General features: G+C 51.2%; 2 protein-coding genes across 2 annotated transcripts; one reads left to right on the top strand and one right to left on the bottom strand.

Annotated features, from left to right (window-relative positions):
• Positions 1–310: 310 nt before the first annotated feature.
• Positions 311–3,435, bottom strand: APOC3 (apolipoprotein C3). The gene is made up of 4 exons (XM_055270003.1): positions 3,402–3,435; positions 2,717–2,784; positions 2,458–2,581; positions 311–617 (listed from the first exon to the last, which is right to left on the bottom strand). The coding sequence occupies exons 2-4, from the start codon at positions 2,769–2,771 to the stop codon at positions 497–499; spliced, it is 300 nt and encodes a 99-aa protein (XP_055125978.1). The 5' UTR covers positions 2,772–2,784; positions 3,402–3,435; the 3' UTR covers positions 311–496.
• Positions 3,436–10,043: 6,608 nt separating this feature from the next.
• On the top strand, positions 10,044–12,656 carry APOA4 (apolipoprotein A4). The gene is made up of 3 exons (XM_055270002.1): positions 10,044–10,205; positions 10,561–10,687; positions 11,465–12,656. The coding sequence occupies exons 1-3, from the start codon at positions 10,157–10,159 to the stop codon at positions 12,489–12,491; spliced, it is 1,203 nt and encodes a 400-aa protein (XP_055125977.1). The 5' UTR covers positions 10,044–10,156; the 3' UTR covers positions 12,492–12,656.
• Positions 12,657–24,519: the final 11,863 nt, after the last annotated feature.

Below are 24,519 nucleotides of genomic sequence, written 5' to 3'. Positions count from 1 at the left end.
ATAGTGGATGGCATAGGGCACACACTCAAGTCATGTTGTGCAGTACCTAACAGTTTGTCAAAGTATCAGCAAACTTATTGTCCTGTTTGACCTTCCGCACAAACCTGTCAAGGAAGGCAGGGTACGGAGGGTGATTCCTACCTTAGAGACGAAGAAACTGAGGCCCAGAGACTGCCCAGCTGCCAGAAGGAGTATAGAGCGCTGGCCTCCAGGCCTGCCTGACCTGGAGTCTGTCCGGTGCCCACCTACAGAACAGCCTCGGCCCTTTCCCATGCCCAGACACAGATGGCACACTTGCGACAGCCCACTAATAGCAGCTTCTTGTCCAGCTTTATTGGGAGGACAGCATGCCTGGAGGGGGGCCAGGCATGAGGTGGGGTAGGAAGGCACTGAGAATACTGTCCCTTTTAAGCAACCTACAGGGGCAGCCCTGGAGGCTGCAGGACCCAAGGAGCTGGCAGGATGGATAGGCAGGTGGACTTGGGGTATTGAGGTCTCAGGTAGCCTCGGCTGGAGTTGGTCTGGCCTCAGGGTTCGAATCCCAGAACCCAGAGAACTTGTCCTTAACGGTGCTCCAGTAGTCTTTCAGGGAACTGAAGCCATCGGTCACCCAGCCCCTAAATCAGTAAGGGAAAGCAACAGAGCAGGGCATGAGAAGTCCTCTGTAGGCAACCATGGGACCCACACCCATGTCCCCACTGGCTCTCCCCACCACCCTCTCAACTTCACTGGACGACAGCCCTGAGACCTCAGGCAGGAATCCCCCACAGCTGCCACCCTGGGAGAGGAGATATCCTTGCGGGAATCCCAGCACAAGTCAAACCCTGCCGTCTCCAGGTCACCCCAGATGTTTATGCCCCTGGGCCTGAGGCACAAAGTGACAGGGTGGGGAGATGTGAAAGGTCAGGGCTGTCATTGTTTTCTGTGCAAACAGCACCCCCTGGAGTTGTACAACCCGGTGGCTCTGAGCAGGGTAGGACAGAGGGCGGCAGCCTCTCATTTGGAAAGTCATTGGAGGATTGATTAGTTGTGTGATCTGGGGCAGGTCACCTAATCGCTCTGAGCCTCAATTTTCTCATCTGCAAAGTGAGAAAATAACACCTACCCCAAAGCCGGTTCTGAGGACTAAGAATGTTTATGAACACCTCTGCTATGCCGGCCAATGCCAGTCAGGGTGAGGTGGGGAAGGGAGTGGGGGAGAGGAGAGGACTGATGGGCAGGGGCAGGATGGGAGAGGAAGGACACACTTCTGCTCACACTGGCCCCAGGTCTTAGAAAAAAGCAGAAGCGCTCACAGGCTAGAATTGGGTCAGGTGAGGCCTCCCAAGGCAAACCCCTAGCCCAGGGGTCCCCAACCCCCAAGTCATAGATAGGTGCTGGTCCTTGGACTGTTAGGAGCTGGGCTGCACAGCACGAAGTGAGTGGTGGGTGAGTGAGCAATACCGCCTGAGCCCCGCCTCCTGTCAGATCAGGCGGCCTTAGATTCTCATAGGAGTGTGAACCCTATTGTGAACTGCACATGCCAGGGATCTAGGTGGAGGGCTCCTCATGAGAATCTAATGCCTGATGATCTGAGGTGGAACAGTTTCATCCCAAAACCATCCCTGCTGGCCCATGGAAAAATTGTCTACCACAAAACTGGTCCCTGGTGCCAAAAAGGCTGAGGACCACTGCTCTCGCCAGACCTTCAGAAAAGGAAAATGGGGCCGGGCGCAGTGGCTCATGCCTGTAATCCCAGCACTTTGGGAGGCCGAGGCAGGCGGATCACTGAGGTCAGAAGTTCAAGACCAACCTGGCCAACATGGTGAAACCCCGTCTCTGCTAAAAATACAAAAATTAGCTGGGTGTGGTGGCGTGTGCCTGTAATCCCAGGTACTTGGGAGGCTGAGGCAGGAGAATGGCTTGAACCTGGGAGGCGGAGGTTGCAGTGAGCTGAGATCGCACCACTGCACTCCAGCTTGGGTGACAGAGGGAGACTCCATAAAAAAAGAAAAAAAGAAAGAAAGAAAGAGAGAAAGAAAAAGAAAGAAAGAAAGAAAGAGAAAGAAAGAACAGAAACAAAGAAAGAAAGAAAGAAAAAGAAAAACAAAGAAAGAAAGAAAAAGAGAAAGAAAGAAAGAAAGAAAGAAAGAAAGAAAGAAAGAAAGAAAGAAAGAAAGAAAGAGAAAGAAAGAAAAAGAAAGAAAGGAAAGGAAAATGGAAATGAGGGCTAAAATGGCCCACCCTAGGACTGCTCTGGGGAGAAAGGAGGGACCTGGGAGGAATGCCGTCTCAACTCTGTCATCTCTCCAGCAGCAGCCTGACAAAGGCCCTGTGAGGAAAGAGGAGGCCAAAGAGGCACAGGCCCAGGGGAGGCTGGAGCACCTCCATTCCATTGTTGGGATCTCACCAGGGCAGGGGTGGGTGGGAATGGAGGGAGCTGGCAGGGGGGATGGGGAGGGAGGCCAGCGGGTGTACCTGGCCTGCTGGGCCATCTGGGACTCTTGCACGCTGGTCAGTGCATCCTTGGCAGTCTTGGTGGCGTGCTTCATGTAGCCCTGCATGAAGCTGAGAAGGGAGGCATCCTCGGCCTCTGAAGCTCCTGAGGAAACAGCAGGGCTGAGTGGGGCGGATCGGCCTCTGGAAGAGCCCTGGGCTCCTGCTTGACCACCCATTGGGACTGGGATCCCCAAGTCGCCTCCACCCTGCCCCCAGCCCAGTCCCACCAAGTGCTTACGGGCAGAGGCCAGGAGCGCCAGGAGGGCAGCAACAAGGAGTACCCGGGGCTGCATGGCACCTCTGTTCCTGCAAGGAAGTGTCCTGTGAGGTCCCCATGCCTCTGGACGCCTCCCTGGGGAGGTGGCATGGCCCCTAAGGTAGAACCTTAGCTGGGTCTGCCAGAAGGAGTAGGAGCCTGCTCCCTGCTAATACGGGCTCTCAGAAGGGGGACTGGTGAGGGGCGAGGAACTGAGGCCCAAAGGGAGATGGGTGGGATGGAGCAGAAAACCCACCAGACTGAACATCAAGGCACCTGCGGTCTGGACTGATCTCTGTCCAGTCCTGCCAACATGCTGTGTGACTTTGGGTGATTTCGGGCCCTCTCCAGGCCTCAGTTTCCCTGTCTGGGGTAGGACTGGGCTATCTAAGGATTCCTCCAGCCCTAAGCCTGCAGAATGAGGGGGAAACCTGCACTGGAGCCACTTCCAGCCCCACCCCCTATGTAGCTTTGGGCAAGTGACACCCCTCCTGGGCCTCCATTTTCTTCAGGTTACGATGAGGGGTGGGGGGCACCCGTCCAGCTCTGAGGCTTCCTTAGCTCTAGCAAGTGCTTCTCCAGGCTTGCTGGCTGGGCTGGGCAGGGAGCTCCTCTTGCCCCTCTTCATCCTCCTCCCCTCCTCTGTCCCCTCCCCAGAGGGCATTACCTGGAGCAGCTGCCTCTAGGGATGAACTGAGCAGACAGGCAGGAGGGTTCTGACCTGTTTTATATTGTCTCCAGGGCAGCAGGCACTGAGGACCCAGGGCGCTGGGCAAAGGTCACCTGCTGACCAGTGGAGACCAGGGCCTGAGGCAGGGTGGCCAGATGCAGCAAGCTGGCGGGAAGGTTGGGAAATCCCTAGGAGACGGAGTCCACGCTGCTGTCCCACCAGCCCTGCAGCCCAGATGAGCTCAGGAACTGGGGGTGGGCCTGGGGAGCCCTCATTCCTTCCTAGCTGACTGGCTCCCCAGGGAGAGGCTGGTGAGAAGGGAAACGGCTTGGACATAGGCCAGGGGCCTGGGGCCCATCTCAGCCCTTCACACTGGAATTTCAGGCCCCTCCCTCCACCAGCCCCAAGCCCTGCACACAGCCTGGAGGAGAGGGGTGAGGGGCTTCTTCAGACTTGAGAGCAAGTGGGGGGGTTGGGCTGGGGGTTGTTTGGAGTAAAGGCACAGAAGACCAGGCATCAGTGGCTCCGGCAAGGCCTGGTGACAGGGCTGAGCTCTCACAGCCCCTCCCAGCACCTCCATCTCTGGGTTTCAATCCAGGCAGGCGAGCACTGCTCACCTAGCAGCCCCCGACCCGTCCCCACCCCTGTGTGCCCCACCACCGCCTCCCCCTGAGTGCAGGGCAGGGGTTAGTGGAGAAGGGCCAAGGCCGCTCAGAGCCCGAGGCCTTTGTCCCTGCCTCTACCAGGCTCCCTATTTTGCCCTCTGGACCCACTGATAACATCCCCTGGGGGAGGAGCTGGTCTCATGGCTGGGGCGCTCCGCAACCCCCACCAGGATTGATTCTCTCGTTCACCTTCCTGGGTTCCTCAGTGGGGTTGGGGGAAGAGCAGCCCTCACTGCCCCCTGGCTGTGGGAGCAACTGGGAGGAACAAGGTCTGGTAAGGAGAGGGCACAGAGGAGTTCTGTGGGGGCGTCAGTGGTTCAGGAGGGGCCGCTGACCCTTCTTGGGGCTGAGATGTCCCCTGGGCCCACAGTGAAGCCGCAGCAGGGATGGGAGCCGCAGCAGGATGAGGGAGCCTGTCTTCCAGATGCTGAGACCTTGGAGCTAGGACATCTTAGGCTTAAATGATGCCTTTGGCACTTAATAGAACCCAGGCCACAGAGATAACATCCCAGAGCCTCAATTTTCTGAGGATAAAATGGGGCTAGAACACTGATTTCCCAGAGTGGTGCTGAAAAGAAAATGAGATAGAGAAGTACAAAGCAGCAGGTCCATGGATGGACTCACACCTCCCTCTCCCTCCCAACGCTGTGCCCTTCCCAGACAGCAGAGTCTGCAGGCAGAAGGAGCCTCTAACATAAAAAATAGAGCTCTGGCAGCAAGCTGTCCTCTCAGAAGTAACTAACACCACAGGATGAAATCAGAGGCCTGAGAAAGTGGCCTGGCTCTGCCCTTAGAATTCTTTATCGGTAGGTGAGACTTGGAATTCCTCTATTAGAGATTCATTCCTGGCTGGGCACAGTGGCTCATGCCTGTAATCCCAGCACTTTGGGAGGTTGGGATGAGTGGATACCTGAGGCCAGGCGTTCGAGACCAGCCTGGACAACATGGCGAAATGCAGTCTCTACTAAAAATACAAAAAATTAGCCGAGCATGGTGACACACGCCTGTAGTCCCAGCTACTCAGGAGGCTGAGGCATGAGAATTGCTTGAACCCCAGAGGTGGAAGTTGCAGTGAGCAGAAATCGTGCCATTGCACTCCAGTGACAGAGCTAGACTTGGTCTAAAAAAGAGAGGCAGAGAGATTCATTCCTTTGACTTAAGACTTTGTTTTCTGTTAAAATGCAAATAGAATCCGGTGAAGTAGACATTAACTCCATTTTATAGGTTAGAAACCTAAGGCTCTCAGGGCTCCAAGTGCACAGCCCATTAGTAGTAAGGCTAGGAACCTTAATCCAGGTCTTCACACACACCAGGCAAATACCAGACGGCTTAGAGCACTGAGACCCCTATAGAGGCATCAGTCACGTGCCCAGAACAAATCTGTCTCAAGTCACCTGCAGACTTTGGTGGTGGGGTAAAAGGTGAAGAAGTGATCACTGGAGGATTTGGTATTGGGGATGCCCTTTCCTCTTCTGCTGCGGCCTGCTCCATAGCCCCAGAGGCAAAGGCACAGTGGGGACCCAGATCCACGCGGGGGCGGGCAACAAGGTCCATGGGCCCAGGCATGCTAGAATGGGCTGGCAGGGTCCCGTGGCCCCAGATCCTCCAAGCCTTTCCATCTGTGCAGAGGGTCTGGAGGAGCCTGGCCTCTCTGTCTGTGTGGCAACGGACCCAGGGAGGTCAGGATGTGTGGGCAGAGAGACCTGGCAGGGTGCTGAGCTAGATGCAGCACACCTCCAGGAAGCCTGGCGCCTTGTCTCCTTCCAAGGGCTTGGTACCTGTGAATACCTGTGGCCCCTCACCAGCAGTCCAGCCTGCACTTCAGCAGGGGCTCTCTTGGTGGCCAGCCTAAGCTGCCTCTCTCTCCCATCATGGCTCCCCTAGGATGAAGACTGCTCCAGGGAGAAGCCAGTGGTAGATGGGAGGAAGAGGGGATTTGACCATCCGGGGCCAAAAATGGTCCTCTGGGGTTGGGCTGTTTCACCTTGTGTCCAGGTGAGGTTCTGTACATGAGCCCCCATGATCCGTGCCCTTCCCACCAGGCTGGGCTGGGCAGCCTTGATTCAGACCTGTTGGCCAGAGGCCCTTGTTCAACACATATCATCATGCTGGAAGTTCCTCCTAGTATCTCACCCAGATCCCTCCTATGGCAACAGGAGCTGTCCTTTAGTTCTGCCCGGGGAGGGCCCCTTGAAGCATACGTGAGGCACATGTCCGTGTGACCTGCCCGTCCCTGGCTGGATCTGAGTTGTCTGCTCCTGACTCTGACCTCTGGACTGAACTCTGGTTTGATCCCCGTGTGGTTGGCCGGAAGGGGTGGCTGTAGCTAATGCTGAGCTATCAGCCTCATTGCCTCACCAATCATTAAGTCTGCCTGTTGCACAGATAAGGAGAGGCTTGGAGAGGCGATGTCTCCCTCAAGATCACACAGGCCTTTCATGCCCACTAAGGTAGACGTCCCTGACTCACAGGACCAGGCCTGGCTGGAAGGCAGTCTGCTCGTCCCATCAGCTACTTACTTACACCCTCTAAGACTGGGCACAGGGGGCTCTCATTCTCTCCCTGCTCCCCAAAACAAATCCATCTACAGATTGATGCAAAACATACCCTCAGACTTTGGGAAGTAAATACATTCATTAACAGGTCACATCCCCGCCACGTTGAAAGGCAGCAGGCCCCCTCACGAGTGTGGGTGCACGCACGGGCTGTGCCAGTCCCTTGGTTCTTAGTGATTTGCATACTTCTGTGAATCCGCACACACTCTGGTGGATGCTCCCGGACATGCTCAAATGGTGCAGGCGCTCCTAGCATGGGTGCACCCAGGCGGGCGGGTGAGACAGAAGCCCCTCTGGACCTCTCACATGCTAGTGGCATCTGCTGCTAGGACTGTAAGTTCTGGAGGTCAAACTGCGGCTGAGGTGTCGTTCGTGACTCAGTCTCCTCCTCAGCTCTGGCCTGGGGAAGGGACAGGAGCACTGAGTACTGACCTTTGCTCCCGCTGCAAGCTGGACCATGCCTGATTCAGGAGCAGGGTTGGGACCTATGGGTTCCAGGGAGGTGAGCCTTGCAGGGGTAAGACGTGGCTAACATTTAGCGATCACTTTTACTATGTGCCAGACATTGTTGCAAGCACTATAAGATTATCTCAGTGAATCCTCACAGCCTAGGAGGCAGGTACAATGGTTATGTCTCACCAAGGTAACCGAGGGTCAGAGAGGTTATGAGACTTGCCCAAGGACACACATGCAGTACGTGTTGGAGCCTGGATGCCAAGCCAGGGAGTGGACTCCAGCGTCTGACCCCAACAAACACGGAGAGATGGCACAGGCTGCATCAAAAAGGAGGCAGCATGGTAGCGTGGGGACCACTACAGGGCAGTGGGGACCCAGCAGAAGGGGTGCCAGAGTCAGAAGGTCATCTGGCTGCCTTCGACCCTAGGAGACATCAAGCCACTTCTTGAAACTGAAAAAATGAACACAAAGCAAATTAGAGTTAGTACAATTGTGGTGTACTCTGATGGCGTTCATTTTTACAAATAAATGTAGCTCACTGTTGTCAGACACTGCACTCACCGACAGGAGCCAATAGTGCAATGTGCTGGATGTCACCTCATAGTCACTGGGAGTGGTGTGGTCCGGCAGAGGGACCCAGGCTGACGTGGTGTGTCACCTTCTCAGTGGATGTTTGTGTGTGATTATGCATGTAGCCTCATTTAGAGATCCAACAGACAGCTAAGTAGAAGACCTCCTGGGCACCACCACCGTTGCCCTCCATCCCCCAATGGGAGGTCCCCTGAGAGCCTCAGGTCCCAAGATTCTGCTCAAGCCAGCTGCTCCTGCCCAGGGAGTGTGGCTGGGGGGACGAGAAGGGCAGGAGTCAGGCCTCAGGCTGGTCCCACCCATCACCCTGCCTCTGGCCACCTGGCGCCCCTCAGAGGACTGAGTCTCACTCTGCCACTCTCCCTAGAGGAGGGAGCACTCTGCTACCCTCCCTGCTTTGCTCCAAATCAGGAACACAGTATGGTTATTATACAGTACGATTATTATAACAACAGCAACTATTTTTCAGAGCTTACTCTGTGCCAGGAGCTCTATAGGCAGCCCTCTGTATCCTTGGTTTCTGTGTCCATGGATTCAACCAACCTTGGATTGAAAATATTTTTTTAGGCTGGGCGCGGTGGCTCACGCCTGTAATCCCAGCACTTTCGGAGGCCGAGGCGGGCGGATCACGAGGTCAGGAGATCGAGACAATCCCGGCTAACATGGTGAAACCCCATCTCTACTAAAAAGAAAAAAAAAATTAGCCGGGCGTGGTGGCGGGCGCCTGTGGTCCCAGCTACTCGGGAGGCTGAGGCAGGAGAATGGCGTGAACCCAAGAGGCAGAGCTTGCAGTGAGCCGAGATCGTGCCACTGCACTCCAGCCTGGGCGACAGAGCAAGACTCCATCTCGAAAAAATATATATATATCTATTATATATATATATATATATATATATATATTTTTTTTTTTTTTTTTAATTGCATCTGTGGGCCGGGTGCAGTGGCTCATGCCCGTAAGCCCAGCATTTTGGGAGGCCGAGATGGGAGGATCACTTGAGGCCAGGAGTTGGAGACCAGCCTGAGCAACATAGCGAAACCCCATCTCCATTAAAAACAATGTTTTAAAAAAATTACGTCTGGGCAGGGTGCAGTGGCTCACGCCTGTAAGCCCAGCACTTTGGGATGCCGAGATGGGAAGATCGCTTGAGGCCAGGAGTTGGAGACCAGCCTGAGCAACACGGTGAAACCCCATCTCTGCTGTAAATACACAAATTAGCTGGGCGTGGTGGTGGGTGCCTATAATCCCAGCTACTCAGGAGGCTGAGGCAGGAGAATCACTTGAACCTGGCAGGCAGAGATTGCAGTGAGCTAAGATTGCGCCACTACACTCCAGCCTGGGTGACAGAGTGAGACTCTGTCTCAAAAAAAAAATAAAATTGCACCTGTACTAAACATATACAGACTTTTTTGGTGATTATCTCCTAAACAATACAGTATAACAACAATTCACACAGCATTTCCGTTGTATTAGGTATTATAAGTAATCTAGAGATTTAAAGTATATGGGAGGCTGTGCTTAGGTTATATGCAAATACTATGCCATTTTATATCAAGGACTTGAACATCCATGGATTTTGGTATCTGCAGAGGGTCCTGGAATGAATTTCCCAGGGAGACTGAGGGATGACTGTACTACCCACTTCGCAAGCAATGTCCTCTTTAATGTACTGAACCATCCCATTGTTCAGAGGAGAAACTGAGGCTCAGGGCTTTGAATAACTAGACCAAGGAGGCACAGCATGGGAGTGGGACATGAAGCACTCTACAATTAACCCTTTCAGGACAAGGCCCTGTCTCCCACACGCATCTGCCCAAAGGCTCTCCAGGACCCCCTCCTCTTGGGTGTACCTTGACAAGAGACCTAGATTTTAGCTCACTATGCTATCTGCAGTCCTGGGTGGTCCCACTCCAGTGTCTGGTGCTCTGAGATGGAGTCAGCATTAGCGGCGGATGTGGAGACTGGGGGGACCTCTCTTCACTGGGGTAGACAGAGATGTGGACTTCGCCCCCACATGAGCCTGGCACAAACCCAGGGCTGCCAGCAGGGCCTCGAGGCATCAGTCCCGGGCTCAGGGGCTCCCTGAGGTGTTTCTCTCACTGTTTTCCGTTCCCCTCCTCCCTTCCACACTGAGGTTGGTTGTGGGGGCGGGGGGTGCCTATGCACGGAACAGCCACCACTTCTAACTATCGCTTAAGCCCTGGTCTGCTGTCAGCTTCCACGTAGTCTCAGGGTCACAAAAGTCCAAGAGGCCTCTTGGGAATGTGTCACCTTCCAGCGTGGAGTCACACTGGGGAAGGAGGCAGGGAGGGCAGCCGGTGGAGGGGGGTGTGGTAGGGAGAGAGTTTAAATGTCTGGCTGGCTCTGAGCTTCAATCAGTTCCCACAGCAGCACAGGTGAGCTCTCCTGAGGACCTCTCTGTCAGCTTCCCTGATTGTAGGGAGGATCCAGTGTGGCAGGAAACTCCTCCAGCCCAGCAAGGAGCTCAGGATGTTCCTGAAGGCCGTGGTCCTGACCCTGGCCCTGGTGGCTGTCACCGGTGAGTAGAAGCTGTCTGGATGGCGCTCCTGGGCTGCTGCTCTGAGTGGTGCAGGATGGGGGCTGGGCCCAAGCAAAAGGACACTTCTGAGTGCCCCTCAGCCCCCAGCTGGACATGAGGTCTGCCTGGCTGCCAAGTGGCTCACAGGAGAGCTGGCCCAGTCCCAGTGGTGGGCCCATTGGCATTGGTGCTATACCAGTTTCACATATCCCTGTGGCTTCCAAAAAGCTAAGCTCAGACAGGGAAAATGGCAGGTTGAGGCACCCCCACCATTATCCAGTCTGCAGCTCAGAGCTGGAGCAGAGGGGCCACAAAGGAGACGGGGCCTCATGAATTGCTCTCTGTTACCACCCAGGAGCCAGGGCTGAGGTCAGTGCTGACCAGGTGGCCACGGTGGTGTGGGACTACTTCAGCCAGCTGAGCAACAATGCCAAGGAGGCCGTGGAACATCTCCAGAAATCTGAACTCACCCAGCAACTCAAGTAAGAGGGACTACAGTGTGCGGTGGTGACGGGGGATTCTTAAAGGCCATGCAATGTATTGGCAAGGGTTGAGCTTAGAGACAGAAGCCCTGAGCTTAGGATACCCACTGCCCTGCCACTAACTGGTCGGGCCTCTGAACCTAGGATCCACGTATGTAAACTGGAAGGTTGGACCGAATAATCCTTGCAATGTCCTTTTGCTTTGACGTTCTAGAGTTTGACAAATGGCCACATCCTATCATTCAGGCTCATGGAAGAGCGGGAGGGAGGAAAATGTCGTGTGAGCTGATTCCTGATATGTTTCAGAAAGACAAGCCCCAGTAGAATCAAGGGGAGGGAGGTGGGAATATTTGGGAGGCCCCTGGGCACAGGCAAGGAAAGCAGTACCTTGTGCCGCTGGAAGACCCCAGCAGAGGCCAAGAAGACACCATTCTGTTACACAGTGTGATCCTATGGCCCAGCACCCTCCCGCTGGGAAGGACCTCAAAGTCCCACCCTCTGCAGACAAGGAGGGGAAAGCAAACTGCTGGAGGTGACATGGTGGGTAGATTCTGAGACAAACTCTGTGGGAGATTCCTAGATAGAAATTCAGCGTCATAACTTAGTCTGTGACACTCATCCTCTCCAATCTGAACCACCATAGGGAGGGTGAACTCGGTACCCCTGAGCATTCACCTGTCCTAGCAAGTGTGCATAAGGTGAGTGGTATACAAGCAGACAAAGTCTTGCCATGTAAATGCCAAGTGTAACGTGGCCTCCTTGTGCCCTTCCCCACAGTGCCCTCTTCCAGGACAAACTTGGAGAAGTGAACACTTATGCAGGTGACCTGCAGAAGAAGCTGGTGCCCTTCGCCACCGAGCTGCATGAACGCCTGGCCAAGGACTCGGAGAAACTGAAGGAGGAGATTCGGAAGGAGCTGGAGGAGGTGAGGGCCCGGCTGCTGCCCCATGCCAATGAGGTGAGCCAGAAGATTAGGGACCACGTGGGAGAGCTGCAGCAGCGCCTGGAGCCCTATGCGGATCAGCTGCGCACCCAGGTCAACACGCAGGCGGAGCAGCTGCGGCGCCAGCTGACCCCCTACGCACAGCGCATGGAGAGAGTGCTGCGGGAGAACGCCGACAGCCTGCAGGCCTCGCTGAGGCCCCACGCCGACGAGCTCAAGGCCAAGATCGACCAGAACGTGGAGGAGCTCAAGGGACGCCTTACGCCCTTCGCGGACGAATTCAAAGTCAAGATTGACCAGACCGTGGAGGAGCTGCGCCGCAGCCTGGCTCCCTACGCTCAGGACGCGGGGGAGAAGCTCAACCACCAGCTTGAGGGCCTGGCCTTCCAGATGAAGAAGAACGCCGAGGAGCTCAAGGCCAGGATCTCCGCCAATGCCGAGGAGCTGCGGCAGAGGCTGGCGCCTTTGGCCGAGGACGTGCATGGCAACCTGAGGGGCAACACCGAGGGGCTGCAGAAGTCACTGGCAGAGCTGGGTGGGCACCTGGACCGGCAGGTGGAGGAGTTCCGGCGCCGGGTGGAGCCCTACGGGGAAAACGTCAACAAAGCCCTGGTGCAGCAGATGGAACAGCTCAGGCAGAAGCTGGGCCCCCATGCGGGGGACGTGGAAGGCCACTTGAGCTTCCTGGAGAAGGACCTGAGGGACAAGGTCAACTCCTTCTTCAGCACCTTCAAGGAGAAAGAGAGCCAGGACAAGACTCTCTCCCTCCCGGAACTGGAGCAGCAGCAGGAACAGCAGCAGGTACAGCAGCAGGAACAGCAGCAGGAGCAGGTGCAGATGCTGGCCCCTTTGGAGAGCTGAGCTGCCCCTGGTGCACGGGCCCCACCCTCGCGGACACCTGCCCTGCCCTGCCACCTGTCTGTCTGTCTGTCCCAAAGAAGTTCTGGTATGAACTTGAGGACACATGTCCAGTGGGAGGTGACACCACCTCTCAATATTCAATAAAGCTGCTGAGAATCTAGCCTCCATTGGTTGCCAGATGAATCCTCCTTGCAGCTGGGGAGGTGGGGAGGTAACCATGACTGGGCAGAGCTTAAGAGCGGCCTGGCAGGAGACACCCAGGATTGGGGAGATGAGACTGCAGGAGAGGTAAGGGCCTGGTGGGCTGGAGGCGAGTGCATGGGGAGTCCTCTAAGGGGAGGCAGAAAAATATGTCACACATTATCCCAAGACAAAATATGCAACCTACTTATATTCATTTAGCCAACAAATACGCATTGAATGCCTCCGATGCGCCAGTCATTATTCTAGGCACGGGCAACCAGCAAACAGCTTTTGTGCAGCCATGTGCCCGACTCTGCTTCACACTGAGGGGGACACCTGGAGGCGAGCAGAACAGGGTCCCTGGCCCTGGGGGGCTCACAGTACACTGGGGGAGATGGTTCCTCTTTGCATGAGATCTTCAGTGCCTTTAACTTATTTATGTAGTTTCATTTAACCCACCCCGCCGCAGTTCCATTATAAAAGCGATTCATGTTTATTTCAGAACTTTCTTGACTGCTAAACCTGTGGTCTCCATCCAGAATTGAGGATTGAGGCTTGGGGACCGAGACGAGTCTGGGGAGGAGGGGCGGAGCAGGTGCTGGAGGCTGCGGGGCCCTGGTCTGCTCTGTCCGGGGGCCTCCTTCCAGGTGGCCTGCCAGTTTGGGGCTGAGTTTGCAGCTACTGGGGTTGGGGCAGAGAGTCATGGGGCCTGAGCAGTCTCATCAGCACAGCCAGTTGTGGGCAGCTGCAGCCTTGGAGTGGTCTCTCACCCCACCCTTAGAGACTCGAAAACCTCACCAAGGAAAGAGCCAGTTCAAGCCTTTGTCTCAAAGGACTCCACAGCCTAACTGTTACCTCTGGACCCAGCCCTGCGAGTCTGGCCACCTCCCTTTCCTCTCCACAGGGGGATGCAGGCCCCTCAGGGCTTTCCTGGAAGAGGCCTGGAACATGCTAAGGAGGAGGGGAAGTCCCCTGGGAGGGTGTCCTGGGGCCTCCTCCTTCCCTCTCAAGGTGCCCTCAGGGTGGTAGCCCCCAGCGTGGTCTGGCCCAGGCCTATACCCCTCTGGCCCTTGGTGCTGGCCTGGTGGGAGGGATGTATGCTTGGGAATCAGACAAGCCCCGGTTTGAATCCTGGCTTTTGGACTGACTATGGGTGATGTGGGGCAGATAATTGAGCTTCTTTTGGAACACATGGGTAATGACAATCAATCCTTGGCTCAGAGAGGAGTTGTGCTGAAGGTTTGATGGAGCAGCGGAGTCAAGCACTTAACATCAGGCACAGAGTAACCGTGCAATAGCTGGTGCTGCGGTAAATGCGACTTCCTCATCCCGCTCACCTCCAGGCCACACTCTGTTAATGGGGCTGCCACAGCTGGCCAAGGGTAGACCCCTGGGTCTCCCCTGCCCCAGCTGCTCTTGCTCCTGCTTACCAGGCCAATAAGGCTGCTGCGGCCACTTCGATACCTACCCCCACTGGAAGCACAGGAACCTATGGGGAAACACCTTGACAAACTCACCAGGCACCTGGAGGTTTACTGCATGGCCTTAGGAAACGGCCAATGAGGCCAAACAGAGCAAGGACGCACCAAAAGGAAGTGAGATGCAGGGTGGGCCGGGTTCCAAGAGGGTCTGGAAGCTTCTGAGATGCTCTCAGACCTCACCTGAGGGCTGCCTGGTTTAGAGCTGACTCCAGAACCCCTGGGGGCCTCAGTGTCTCCCAGAACTTGGTTCTTAATATGAACCCTGGGCCAGCGTGGTGGCTCATGCCTGTAATCCCAGCACTTTGGGAGGCCGAGGCGGGCGGGTCATGAGGTCAAGAGATCGAAACCATCCTGGCCAACGTGGTGAAACCCCGTCTCTACTAAAAATACAAAAAATTAGTTGGGCGAGGTGGCGGGCTCCTGTAATCCCAGCTGCTTGGGAGGCTGAGGCAGGAGAATCGCTTGAACCTGGGAGGCAGAGGTTGCAGTGAGCTGAGATCACGCCATTGCACCACTGCAGCTTGGGCAAAAAGAGCGAAACTGTCTCAAAAAAAAAAAAAATTTATATATATATATGTATATATAGACCCTGGATGAGACCCGTGCACCTCTGCCACCACCCTTAGGGCCGTCCTGCAGGTCTCTGAGGGTCCTGCCACAGTGCTGGTCCTGGATGAAGAAAGCCTTCTCTTTCCTGTACCAAGATGTCTCATCAGTCCCCTGGGTCTGGCAGATGTCTCTTTAACTTTGCTTTTGGCTGCTGCAATGAACTGAATGTTTGTGTCCCCCTAAATTCCTATGTTGCAATCCTAATGTGTAAGGTGATGGCATTAGGAGAGAAGATATTTGGGAGGTGATCAGGTCATGAAGGGGGAGCCCTCATGAATGAGATTAGTGTCCTTATAAAAGAGGCCCCACAGAGATCCCTTGCCCCTTCCACATGCGAGGACACAGCTAGAAGGTGCCATTTATGAAGCAGGAAGTGGGCTGTTACCAGACACAGGATATGCCGGTGCCTTGCTCTTAGACTTCCCAGCCTCCAGGACTATGAGGAATAAATGTCTGTTGTTTGTAATCCACCCAGTTTTTGGTGTCTCGTTATAGTAGCCCAAAAGATCTGAGACACTTTCCCAGCCTCTGAAGCCCTCCTGTTTTGTTTCGGAAGTGTCTTGCTGATGAGTTTTGGTGAGACTCAGAGGCTGTCTCCATTACAGACACTAACAACTCCAGTCGCCTGACTTCTAGCCTCCCTTACCTCCAGCATGGGACATGGGACCTATGCTCAGCAAATCAGATGTAATTGCCCCAGACTGGTGTAAAGAAACAGGGACAGTGGAGAATCTTTTCTGGGGTGGGCAGGAACAGTGCGGCAGCAACAGGCAGCTTGTGGCCAGGCTAGAGCCTCAGGCCAGGGACGAGGTGTGGCAGTGGCTGGTGGGCAAACTGGGCTGTCCCTATCCTGGCTTAGTGGTGACAGCACAGCCGTCCCCATCACTCTAGTTCTGTGGCATGAGCGTGGCCATGTTTCTCCCTCAGCTCCCCTTATTCTTGTTTATCTTCCAAACCAAGCACTCCAGCTTTCCTAGACATTTCCTCGAAATTCCTGGAAATATGTCGATAAGTTCATCTTCTGATTATATCTTCCAGAGTAGGTTTCTGTGGCTAGCAATTAAGAATCTCGATTGAGGCCAGGCATGATGGATCACGCCTGTAATCCCAGCACTTTGGGAGACTGAGGTGGGCGAATCACCTGAGATAGGCAGTTCGAGACCAGAATGGCCAACATGGTGAAACCCCCGTCTCTACTAAAAATACAAAAATTAGCTGGGTGTGGTGGCACACGCCTGTAATCCCAGCTACTCAGGAGGCTGAGGCAGGAAAATCGCTTGAATCCAGGAGGTGGAGGTTGCAGTGACCTGAGATCACGCCACTGCACTCCAGCCTGGGTGAAAGAGCAAGACTCTGTCTCAAAAACAAACAAACAAACAAACAAACAAACACACCACTTTGATTGACACACCCCTCCCCTCTTGGGGATGTTTCTCTTGCTTTGGGCCTTGGAAGACACACCCTCATCTCTGGCCTGTTCCAGTTGGCCAATTGGTTTGTCTGAGGTACACTTATTAGTCCTCATTAGGGTTGGTCCCATCTTCCAAGGAAAGCAGCCTTCCTCCTGTTCTGAGCTAGCATGTGGACTTAGTCCCCTGTGGCCAGTCAGTCCTCTGCTCCTCTCCAGCGGCGGAGCTGACTGGGGACCTGGGCAACAGGCTCTACCTACCCTCCTCAGAGAGTCTCTAACAGCTGGTCTCAGATCTCCTATGAGGTCCTGAGTTCAAGCAAGACACTCTGGCTTGGTTTGGGGAATCTGTTTATTTATGGGAAGATGTTCAAGATATTTTACGGAAAAAAAAAAAAGCAAGGTTTCAACTATTATGTACTTTACAACCTGGTAAAGGAACACATGTGCATATTTGTATGTGAACGTGTAAGGAAGTGAAAATCCTGTTAGCTCAACAGTTAGACCTAGAATACCTCTGAGAGAGAAAATGTCATTGACAGTGCACACTAGCTGTTGACGAGGACACCCAGAGGAACTGGCTGGAAAGAGACCATGAGACAGAGAGATGGAGTCAATTGTTCCGTGCATTCCCTGCACTGGCATTTGAGGTGGTAATGAAGAGTAGGAAAGGAGGAGAGGTCACAGAAGGGAAAACAGGGAATACATGAGGAGTTGAAAGCCCCCTGCAAATGACGGCCAATAAGAAATGCCCAGTGGCAATGGTTGTAGAGCTTTTTAATACAAGGATGGCAATTCATTGCTGACTGCAATGCTGGTAGTGTGAGGTGCTTTTAAAAACCACCTTATATTACCATATTGACTCATGTAATTCTCATGATCGACCATGACATCAAAGACCATATAGGTGAGGGAGAGACACTTCAGAATGGTGAGGTACATTACCTAGCAAGCGGTGGAATGGGATTTTTTTTTTTTTTTACCAGCACTTTGGTAGGCCGAGGTGGGCGGATCACTTGAGGTCAGGAGTTCAAGACCAGCCTGGCCAACATGGCGAGACCCCCTCCTCTATTAAAAATACAAAAATCGGCTGGGCTTGGTGATGTGCGCTTGCAATCTCAGCTGCTCAGGAGGCTGAGGCAGGAGAATCGCTTGAACTCGGGAGATGGAGATTTCAATGAGCCGAGATCATGCCATTGCCAGCCTGGGTGACAGAGTGAGACTGTGTCTCAAAAAAAAAAAAAAAAAAGAGAAAGAAAAAAATATGCCATTTTAGGCCGGGTGTGGTGGCTCACACCTGTAATCCCAGCACTTTGGGAGGCTGAGACAGGTGGATTGCTTGAGCTTAGGAGTTCGAGACCAGCCTGGCAACATGGCAAAACATTGTCTCTACAAAAAATACAAAATTAGCCAAGTGTGGTGGTGTACACCTGTGGTCCAAGCTACTCAAGAGACTGAGGTGGGAGGATTGCTTGAGCCCAGGAGATTGAGGCTGGGGTGAGTTGAGATCGTGCCACTGCACTTCAGCCTGGGCAACAGAGGAAGACCCTGTCTCAAAAAAAAAAAAAAAAAAAAAGAAAGAAAGAAAAGAAAAAAATTCCACCATTTTAGTATTCCTTTTATAACATAAAATTTACCATTTAAACTATTTATAGGAGTTCAATTCAGTGGCATTAATTACATTTTCAATGTTCTGCAACCACTACCACCATTTCTGAAAATTTTTTCATTGCCCCAAACAGAAAACTCTATCCATTAAGCAATTGTGAAAAACTGCTGCTACGAATGTGGGTGTACACATATCTTTCCAGTCCTTGCTCTCAATTCTTCTGAGCAAATACCCAGAAGTGGAATTGCTGGGTCACATGGTAATTCTATATTTAAATTTTGGAGGAACCGCCAAATTGTTTTTTATAGTAGTGGCACCATTTCACATTCCCACTGGTGACGCCCAAGGTTCCAATTTCTTCACAGCCTCTCCAATGCTTGTTGTTTTCTGTTATTTTTTGGTTTTGTTTTATTTTGTTTTTAACAATAGTCATCCTGAGAGTAGTACTTTTAAAACCACAAATAAGTAAGAAAAGAAATATTCCAGGCCGGGCGCGGTGGCTCACGCTTGTAATCCCAGCACTTTGGGAGGCCGAGGCGGGTGGATCACGAGGTCAGGAGATCGAGACCACGGTGAAACCCCGTCTCTACTAAAAATACAAAAAAATTAGCCGGGCGTGGTGGCGGGCGCCTGTAGTCCCAGCTGCTCGGAGAGGCTGAGGCGGGAGAATGGCGTGAACCCGGGAGGCGGAGCTTGCAGTGAGCCGAGATTGCGCCACTGCACTCCAGCCTGGGCCACAGAGCGAGACTCCGTCTCAAAAAAAAAAAAAAAAAGAAAAGAAATATTCCCCAGAGCTTCTCCAGGCTACAGTCTATGCCATCAGGAAAGACTGAATCATTGATACCCATAGGAAAGCATGTGCTGGGAGGTCCCTGTGGGCACCAGGGAGGTGTGTTTGAACTCCAGCCCAGCCCGCATTAGCTTACCCAACAGTCCCCCAGAGCCAGCACAAGTTCAGGCCATAATCTCCCTGGTCACCACTGGCTCCTCAGGTGACTTGGAAGTAGATGACTCCCCTGTGGACCTGGGTTAGTGCCCCAAAGGCATGCTGACCAGCACTGGTGTGGGCCAGGCTGAGATGCTAGCCACACTCCTATGCCCAACCCCAAGTTCAAAGGTCAGAAGTCCTCTGAGAACGTCCAGGGTCACTACCCCTGAGGTCTCTGGTGTACTACGTGGCCCTGATTAGGGCAAAGGGAAGCGATCTGAGGGCCACTCTCTTTCTGTACATACAAGGCCTTGCTGCTCTTGAGGGATTGTCCTGGCAGGATCAAAAGCAGCTCCTGCATGGGGACGCCATGTCCTCCTGCTGCTATCATAGCATGCCCTGTGCTCCCAGGAGCAGGCCACAGCATGTCCTGGGGACAGAAACAACAAGCTTAGGGTTATCTGGGCACTCCTTTGTCTCCTGTCTGACAGCGTGCAGGGTGGAGTCATGGCTATCTTGCTGTATAAGGACAAGCAGCTGACAATGCAGGGGCACAACAGAAACCCCCGAATGGCCCATGTCTGAGGAGTGAGGGTTTGGTGAGCTGCTGGTTCTGAGATAATGGATTAGTGATATGGGAATCAAAGACCTAGGACCTGGAATCATAAGATCACAGGGCGTTAGGGTTGGAGGGAACAACCTTGTCTCTCAGCCCTAATTCCTTTGATATCATCTAACGAATGATCTTAACTCTAGGCTAATAGCTCTTGAGCTCAGGCATGTCATTTGTTTGTTCATCATTGTATTTGCAGGGTGTGGTAGCTAGCCCTCACGATGGTGGCTGATGTGTGATCAATAGGCTATGTCATGGTATTTCACTTCTAAGTCTAGGTCATAAAGGGCATTGTGGCACCTACCTTGATTTCTCTTGGATCATTCATTCTGAGGGAAGATAGCTGCCACATTGGGAGGACGTGCAAGCAGCCCTGTGAAGAGGTCAACACAGGGGGGAACTGAAGCCCTTTCCGAACAGCTAGCACCAACTTGCCAGCCATGTAAAGTGACCCACCTTGGAAACAGATCCTCCAGCCTCAGCCAAGCCTTCAGATGCAACCTCATGACAGACCCTGAACCAGAAACACATAGCCAAGCTGCTGACCCACAGACGTTGTGAGAGGTCATAAACGTTTACTGTTGTTCTAAGACACTGTTTTAGGGTGCTTTGTTGTACAATAGCTTACTGAAAATACAGAGAGCCTGGCACAGTGCCTGCACATGGTCATCACTCAATGGTTGAGCGAGTGAATCTTGTTTAGTATTGAACACTCCCACTGACAGCTAACTGTACCATCTCTCAAAACAATTCATTCTCTCTTTGGGCAATTCTGTTAAAGATTATTAGAATTAAACTGGAACTTTCTCAATACAGCTTCCACATTTTGGTCTTATTTTTACTGCTCTTTTCAAAAATCATTAAACTGGAATCTTTCTTAACATGGCTTCTACACTTTGATCTTACTTTTATTTATCTTTCGAACCATAAAATAATTATTCCTTTATTCATGCATTCTACATATAGGAAATCTTCCCAAAGAGTCATTCATGGAACGCCAAACCATATGGAGAAAATTGAGCCAGAGATGTGTTATACTTCACAGCTGCCTTGGGTTAAAGAGTTGGTTTCTGAAAGGGCAGAAGTCTTGTCTATGTTTATTCTTGAACAGTCAGTGCCTAGCATGATGACTAGAACTTAGTAGGTGTTCAATAAATATTTGTTGACTGAATGAATTTAACAAATCTTTTTGTCTTGCTGAGTTGTATGGTATATATATATATATTTATATTTATATATATTTATATTTATATTTATATATATTTTTATATCTATATTTATATATAATATATTATATATAATATATATATAATATATAATATATATTATATAATATATATTATATATAATATATATATATAATATATATTATAATATATAATATATATATAATAATATATATTATATATAATATATATAATATATATTATATATATTTATATATAAAAGATATTTATATAATATATATAATGTATATATCTTTTCCAGATAATGCTGAATTATTTTTCAAGGTGATTGTACCACTTTATCTCTTCCAATCAAAGGAACTTCCTGGATGGATCCTCTCATTTTTTTTTTTTTTTCAGATGACGTTTTTGCTCTTGTTGCCCAGGCTGGAGCGCAATGGCGCAATCTCAGCTCACTGCAACCTCTGCCTCCCAGGTTCAAGCAATTCTCCTGCCTCAGCCTCCCGAGTAGCTGGGATTACAGGCGACTGCCACTACATCTGGCTAATTTTTGTATATTTAGTAGAGATGGGTTTTCACCATGTGGACCAGGCTGGTCTTGAACTTCTGACCTCAGGTGATCGACCCGCCTTGGCCTCCCAAAGTGCTGGGATTACAGGCGTGAGCCACTGCGCCTGGCCCGGATCCTCTCATTTTCTTATCTTTGTTCTTACTTCAATCTCTACATGCTCTCCCTTTCTGAACTATTTCTTTACTTTCTATTTAGTTTTTAATTTCTACTATCTGTCTTTTTTTAATTTCTAAGAGTTTTTATTATTGATATTCTGTGAATGTCTTTTTATACTATCCTGTTCTTGTTTAATCAATGTAATCTTTTCATTCTCTGATGTTATTAATGTCATTTTTCAATGTTCTTCTTTCTGTATATTCTCAGCTTTCCCTAACTTCCTTTTTAAATATTTGTTTGTTTTGGGTCTCTATCTTTCATGTTAGAATCTTTCCTCAAATGACTGGTAATCGTTGGTTGCTTAAATTTAAGAGTGGGAGATTTGGGCTGGGCGCGGTGGCTCACGCCTGTAATCCCAGCACTTTGGGAGGCCAAGGTGGGCGGATCACGAGGTCAGGAGATCGAGACCATCCTGGCTAACACGGTGAAACTCCGTCTCTACTAAACATACAAAAAATTAGCCAGGCGTGGTGGCGGGCGCCTGTAGTCCCAGCTACTCAGGAGGCTGAGGCAGGAGAATGGCATGAACCCAGGAGGCAGAGCTTGCAGTGAGCCGAGATCGCACCACTGCACTTCAGCCTGGGCGACAGAGCGAGACTCTGTCTCAAAAAGAAAAAAAAAAAAGAGTGGGAGATTTTAAAGGTGATTTGAAGCTCCAATACATGGGTAGTACTTATTGACTATGAATGTCACTGTAGGGTGATCCACTGAGATGTTCAGCTGGGGAACCCCATTGTGAAAGTCTTTGGGTCTTACCTCTTGAGCTGGTCATATTCTCCTAAGAAATGTCTTTCATTCTTCTGCCTGGAGGATAAAGGCCTGGATAGCAGTGTCCCTGGGGCCAAGTGGAAGAAGCAGGAGGGTGATTCAAAATTTCAGAGGGCATACTTTGATTTAATCCTGTTGCTAGTCCAGGTCTCCTGCCCTCAACTCTGCCTGACGTTCAAGAGAATAAACTTCCAATCTTCTACTAAGGTGAGACAGGGAAGCTGAAGCTCTAACTGCTCCTTAAATAGTTTCAACCAATCTTTCATGTTTTATGACAGCCTCCTCCATCACCTCTACCTTCAGTAGAAACTGGTGCCCCAGTTCAGGACAGTCATATATGGCTGTGCAAGCTGTGCACTGCATCATTCTGAGGCCACCTCTCTTACAGGGTAGACATGACAGATTTGTATATTTATCATGTCAAATTTCTGGCAGACGGCTGTAGAGTGTCTTGAGAAAGGGGAGGCTGTTTCTACTGCACACACAGGTGCAGCATGGGCTGGCAGGAGCCCTACTATCATCTCTTGGCCTTGTGAGAATCCAGCAGTGTAAGTCAGGCTGGAACTCATCTTTTCTCACTTTTCTCACAGCTCATGACCAGCATTCCCAAGGCCTGCTAAATCAGTTACAACTGGTCCATTTGCTTTCTAACATCCAAAATTGTGCCGTGGTCTTTTCTTCCTTTTCCCGATCCCGTCTCTCTTTTTTTTTTTTTTATTTGAGACAGGGTCTCACTCTGTCGCCCAGGCTGGAGTTCGGTGGCACAATCAGGGCTCACGGCAGCCTCTACCTCCCAGGCTCAAGTGATCCTCACACCTCAGCCCCCTGAGTAGCTGGAACTACAGGTCTGCCATGCCTGGCTGATTTTTTGTATGTTTTCAGTAGAGACAGGATTTCGCCATGTTGCCCAGGCTAGTCTCAAACTCCTGGACTCAAGCGATCTGCCCACCTTGGCCTCCCAAAGTGCTAGGATTACAGGCGTAAGCCACAGTGCCTGGCTACATCTTTTCCCAAACATTTCTTCATTATAGTTTCAGGAGGATTTCAGGAAAAAAAAGTGAAATTAGATGCATGCATTCAATCTTCAATGTTTGTCTGGAAGTCTATACAGGTAGCATCGACAGAAGATTGCTGAAAGCTTTACGGTACATTCATTCCTTTGGAGTCTAAGCCATTGGTTCCAACCTCTCCCGGCAAAGGGTTTGTGAACTGGAATGTACTTCGACAGAAAATGTTCTTCCCTTTAAAAATGTATCTTAAGGCTGAGCGAGGTGGCTCATGCCTGTAATCCCAGCACTTTGGGAGGCCGAGGCAGGCGATTGCCTGAGGTCAGGAGTTCGAGACCAGCCTGGCCAACACAGTGAAACTCTGTCTCTACTAAAAATACAAAAATTAGCCGGGCTTGGTGGCTTGTGCCTGTATCCCAGCTACTTAAGAGGCTGAGGCAGGAGAATTGCTTGAACCTGGGAGGTGGAGGTTGCAGTAAACCGAGAATGTGCCACTGCACTCTTGCCTGGGTGACAGAGCAAGACTCCGTCTCAAAAATAAATAAATAAATACACAAACAATAAGAAAAAAATTATCTTAAGAAAATAATCATGGAATGCATGCATTTAGCTATGTGGATGTTCATCACAGTGTTGTTTATAATAAAAAATTAAAAAAAGCAAGCCAAGCACAGTGGCTCATGCCTATAATTCCAGGACTTTGGGAGGCTACGGCGGGCGGGTCACTAGAGGTCAGTAGTTTGAGAGCCTGGCAAACATGGTGAAACCCCGTCTTGCGTGTGACAGTCTCTACTAAAAATACAAAAATTAGCCAGGCATGGTGGTTCATGCCTGTAGTCCCAGCTATTCAGGAAGCTGAATCAGGAGAATGGCTTGAACCTCAGGAGGTGAAGGTTGCAGTGAGCCAAGATTGCACCAGTGCACTCCAGCCTTGGCGATGGAACGAGACTCCATTTCAAGACAAAATAAAAAATAAAAATAAAAGAAAGAAAGAAAAAAAATATGTAATTGACTGAATCCCTCTCTTCGCGGGTTTTCAGGAAACCCAAAACCAATGGTGAAGATCTGGCAACCTTGTCATCTGTTAGTGCTTCTGTGATTGTGCTCTTCATGAGGTCATGATTTTCTGCAATTATTTCTATTTTCCCCATCCTATGGTCCTCTCTGCAACCCCCTCTCTTTTATTACCATTTCAATTTTCATTTTCAGTAGCCTCAAATCTTTGGTGATGAAGAGGAGTACATATAAACAAAACCCAAACAAATAAATAATGAAAATCTTTATCTGGGGTTGGCACACTATCACTATGTTGACTCAGAATGTGTTCGGTACATTTTGTGGCACTCGAGTCCACGTCACTGGTCCCACCCAGCTGTTGCACCACCGGCAGGCATTTTTGACACAAACATCTAGCAGTGGGGCATTTCTCGACCTGATGGATCATGGTCTGCGCAGGGTAAACAGGTCGTAGTGGCAAGCCTGAGGACCCAAGGACCTGCTGTCCTGTC

This window comes from Symphalangus syndactylus, chromosome 3 (genome assembly GCF_028878055.3).
Source record: "Symphalangus syndactylus isolate Jambi chromosome 3, NHGRI_mSymSyn1-v2.1_pri, whole genome shotgun sequence".
Lineage (NCBI taxonomy): Eukaryota > Metazoa > Chordata > Mammalia > Primates > Hylobatidae > Symphalangus > Symphalangus syndactylus.
The sequence above is the reverse complement of the archived record's forward strand: the minus strand, read 5'-3'. Positions and strand labels throughout refer to the sequence as shown.

Bases quoted from the DNA above. Each gene is read 5' to 3' on its own strand.
- APOA4 (XM_055270002.1), top strand. From the start codon at position 10,157: ATGTTCCTGAAGGCCGTGGTCCTGACCCTGGCCCTGGTGGCTGTCACC. The intron at 10,206-10,560 runs GTGAGTAGAAGC...GTTACCACCCAG, and splicing joins GGCCCTGGTGGCTGTCACCG to GAGCCAGGGCTGAGGTCAGT. The intron at 10,688-11,464 runs GTAAGAGGGACT...CCTTCCCCACAG, and splicing joins GAACTCACCCAGCAACTCAA to TGCCCTCTTCCAGGACAAAC.
- APOC3 (XM_055270003.1), bottom strand. From the start codon at position 2,771: ATGCAGCCCCGGGTACTCCTTGTTGCTGCCCTCCTGGCGCTCCTGGCC. The intron at 2,582-2,716 runs GTAAGCACTTGG...CTGTTTCCTCAG, and splicing joins GGCGCTCCTGGCCTCTGCCC to GAGCTTCAGAGGCCGAGGAT. The intron at 618-2,457 runs GTACACCCGCTG...TTACTGATTTAG, and splicing joins CAGATGGCCCAGCAGGCCAG to GGGCTGGGTGACCGATGGCT.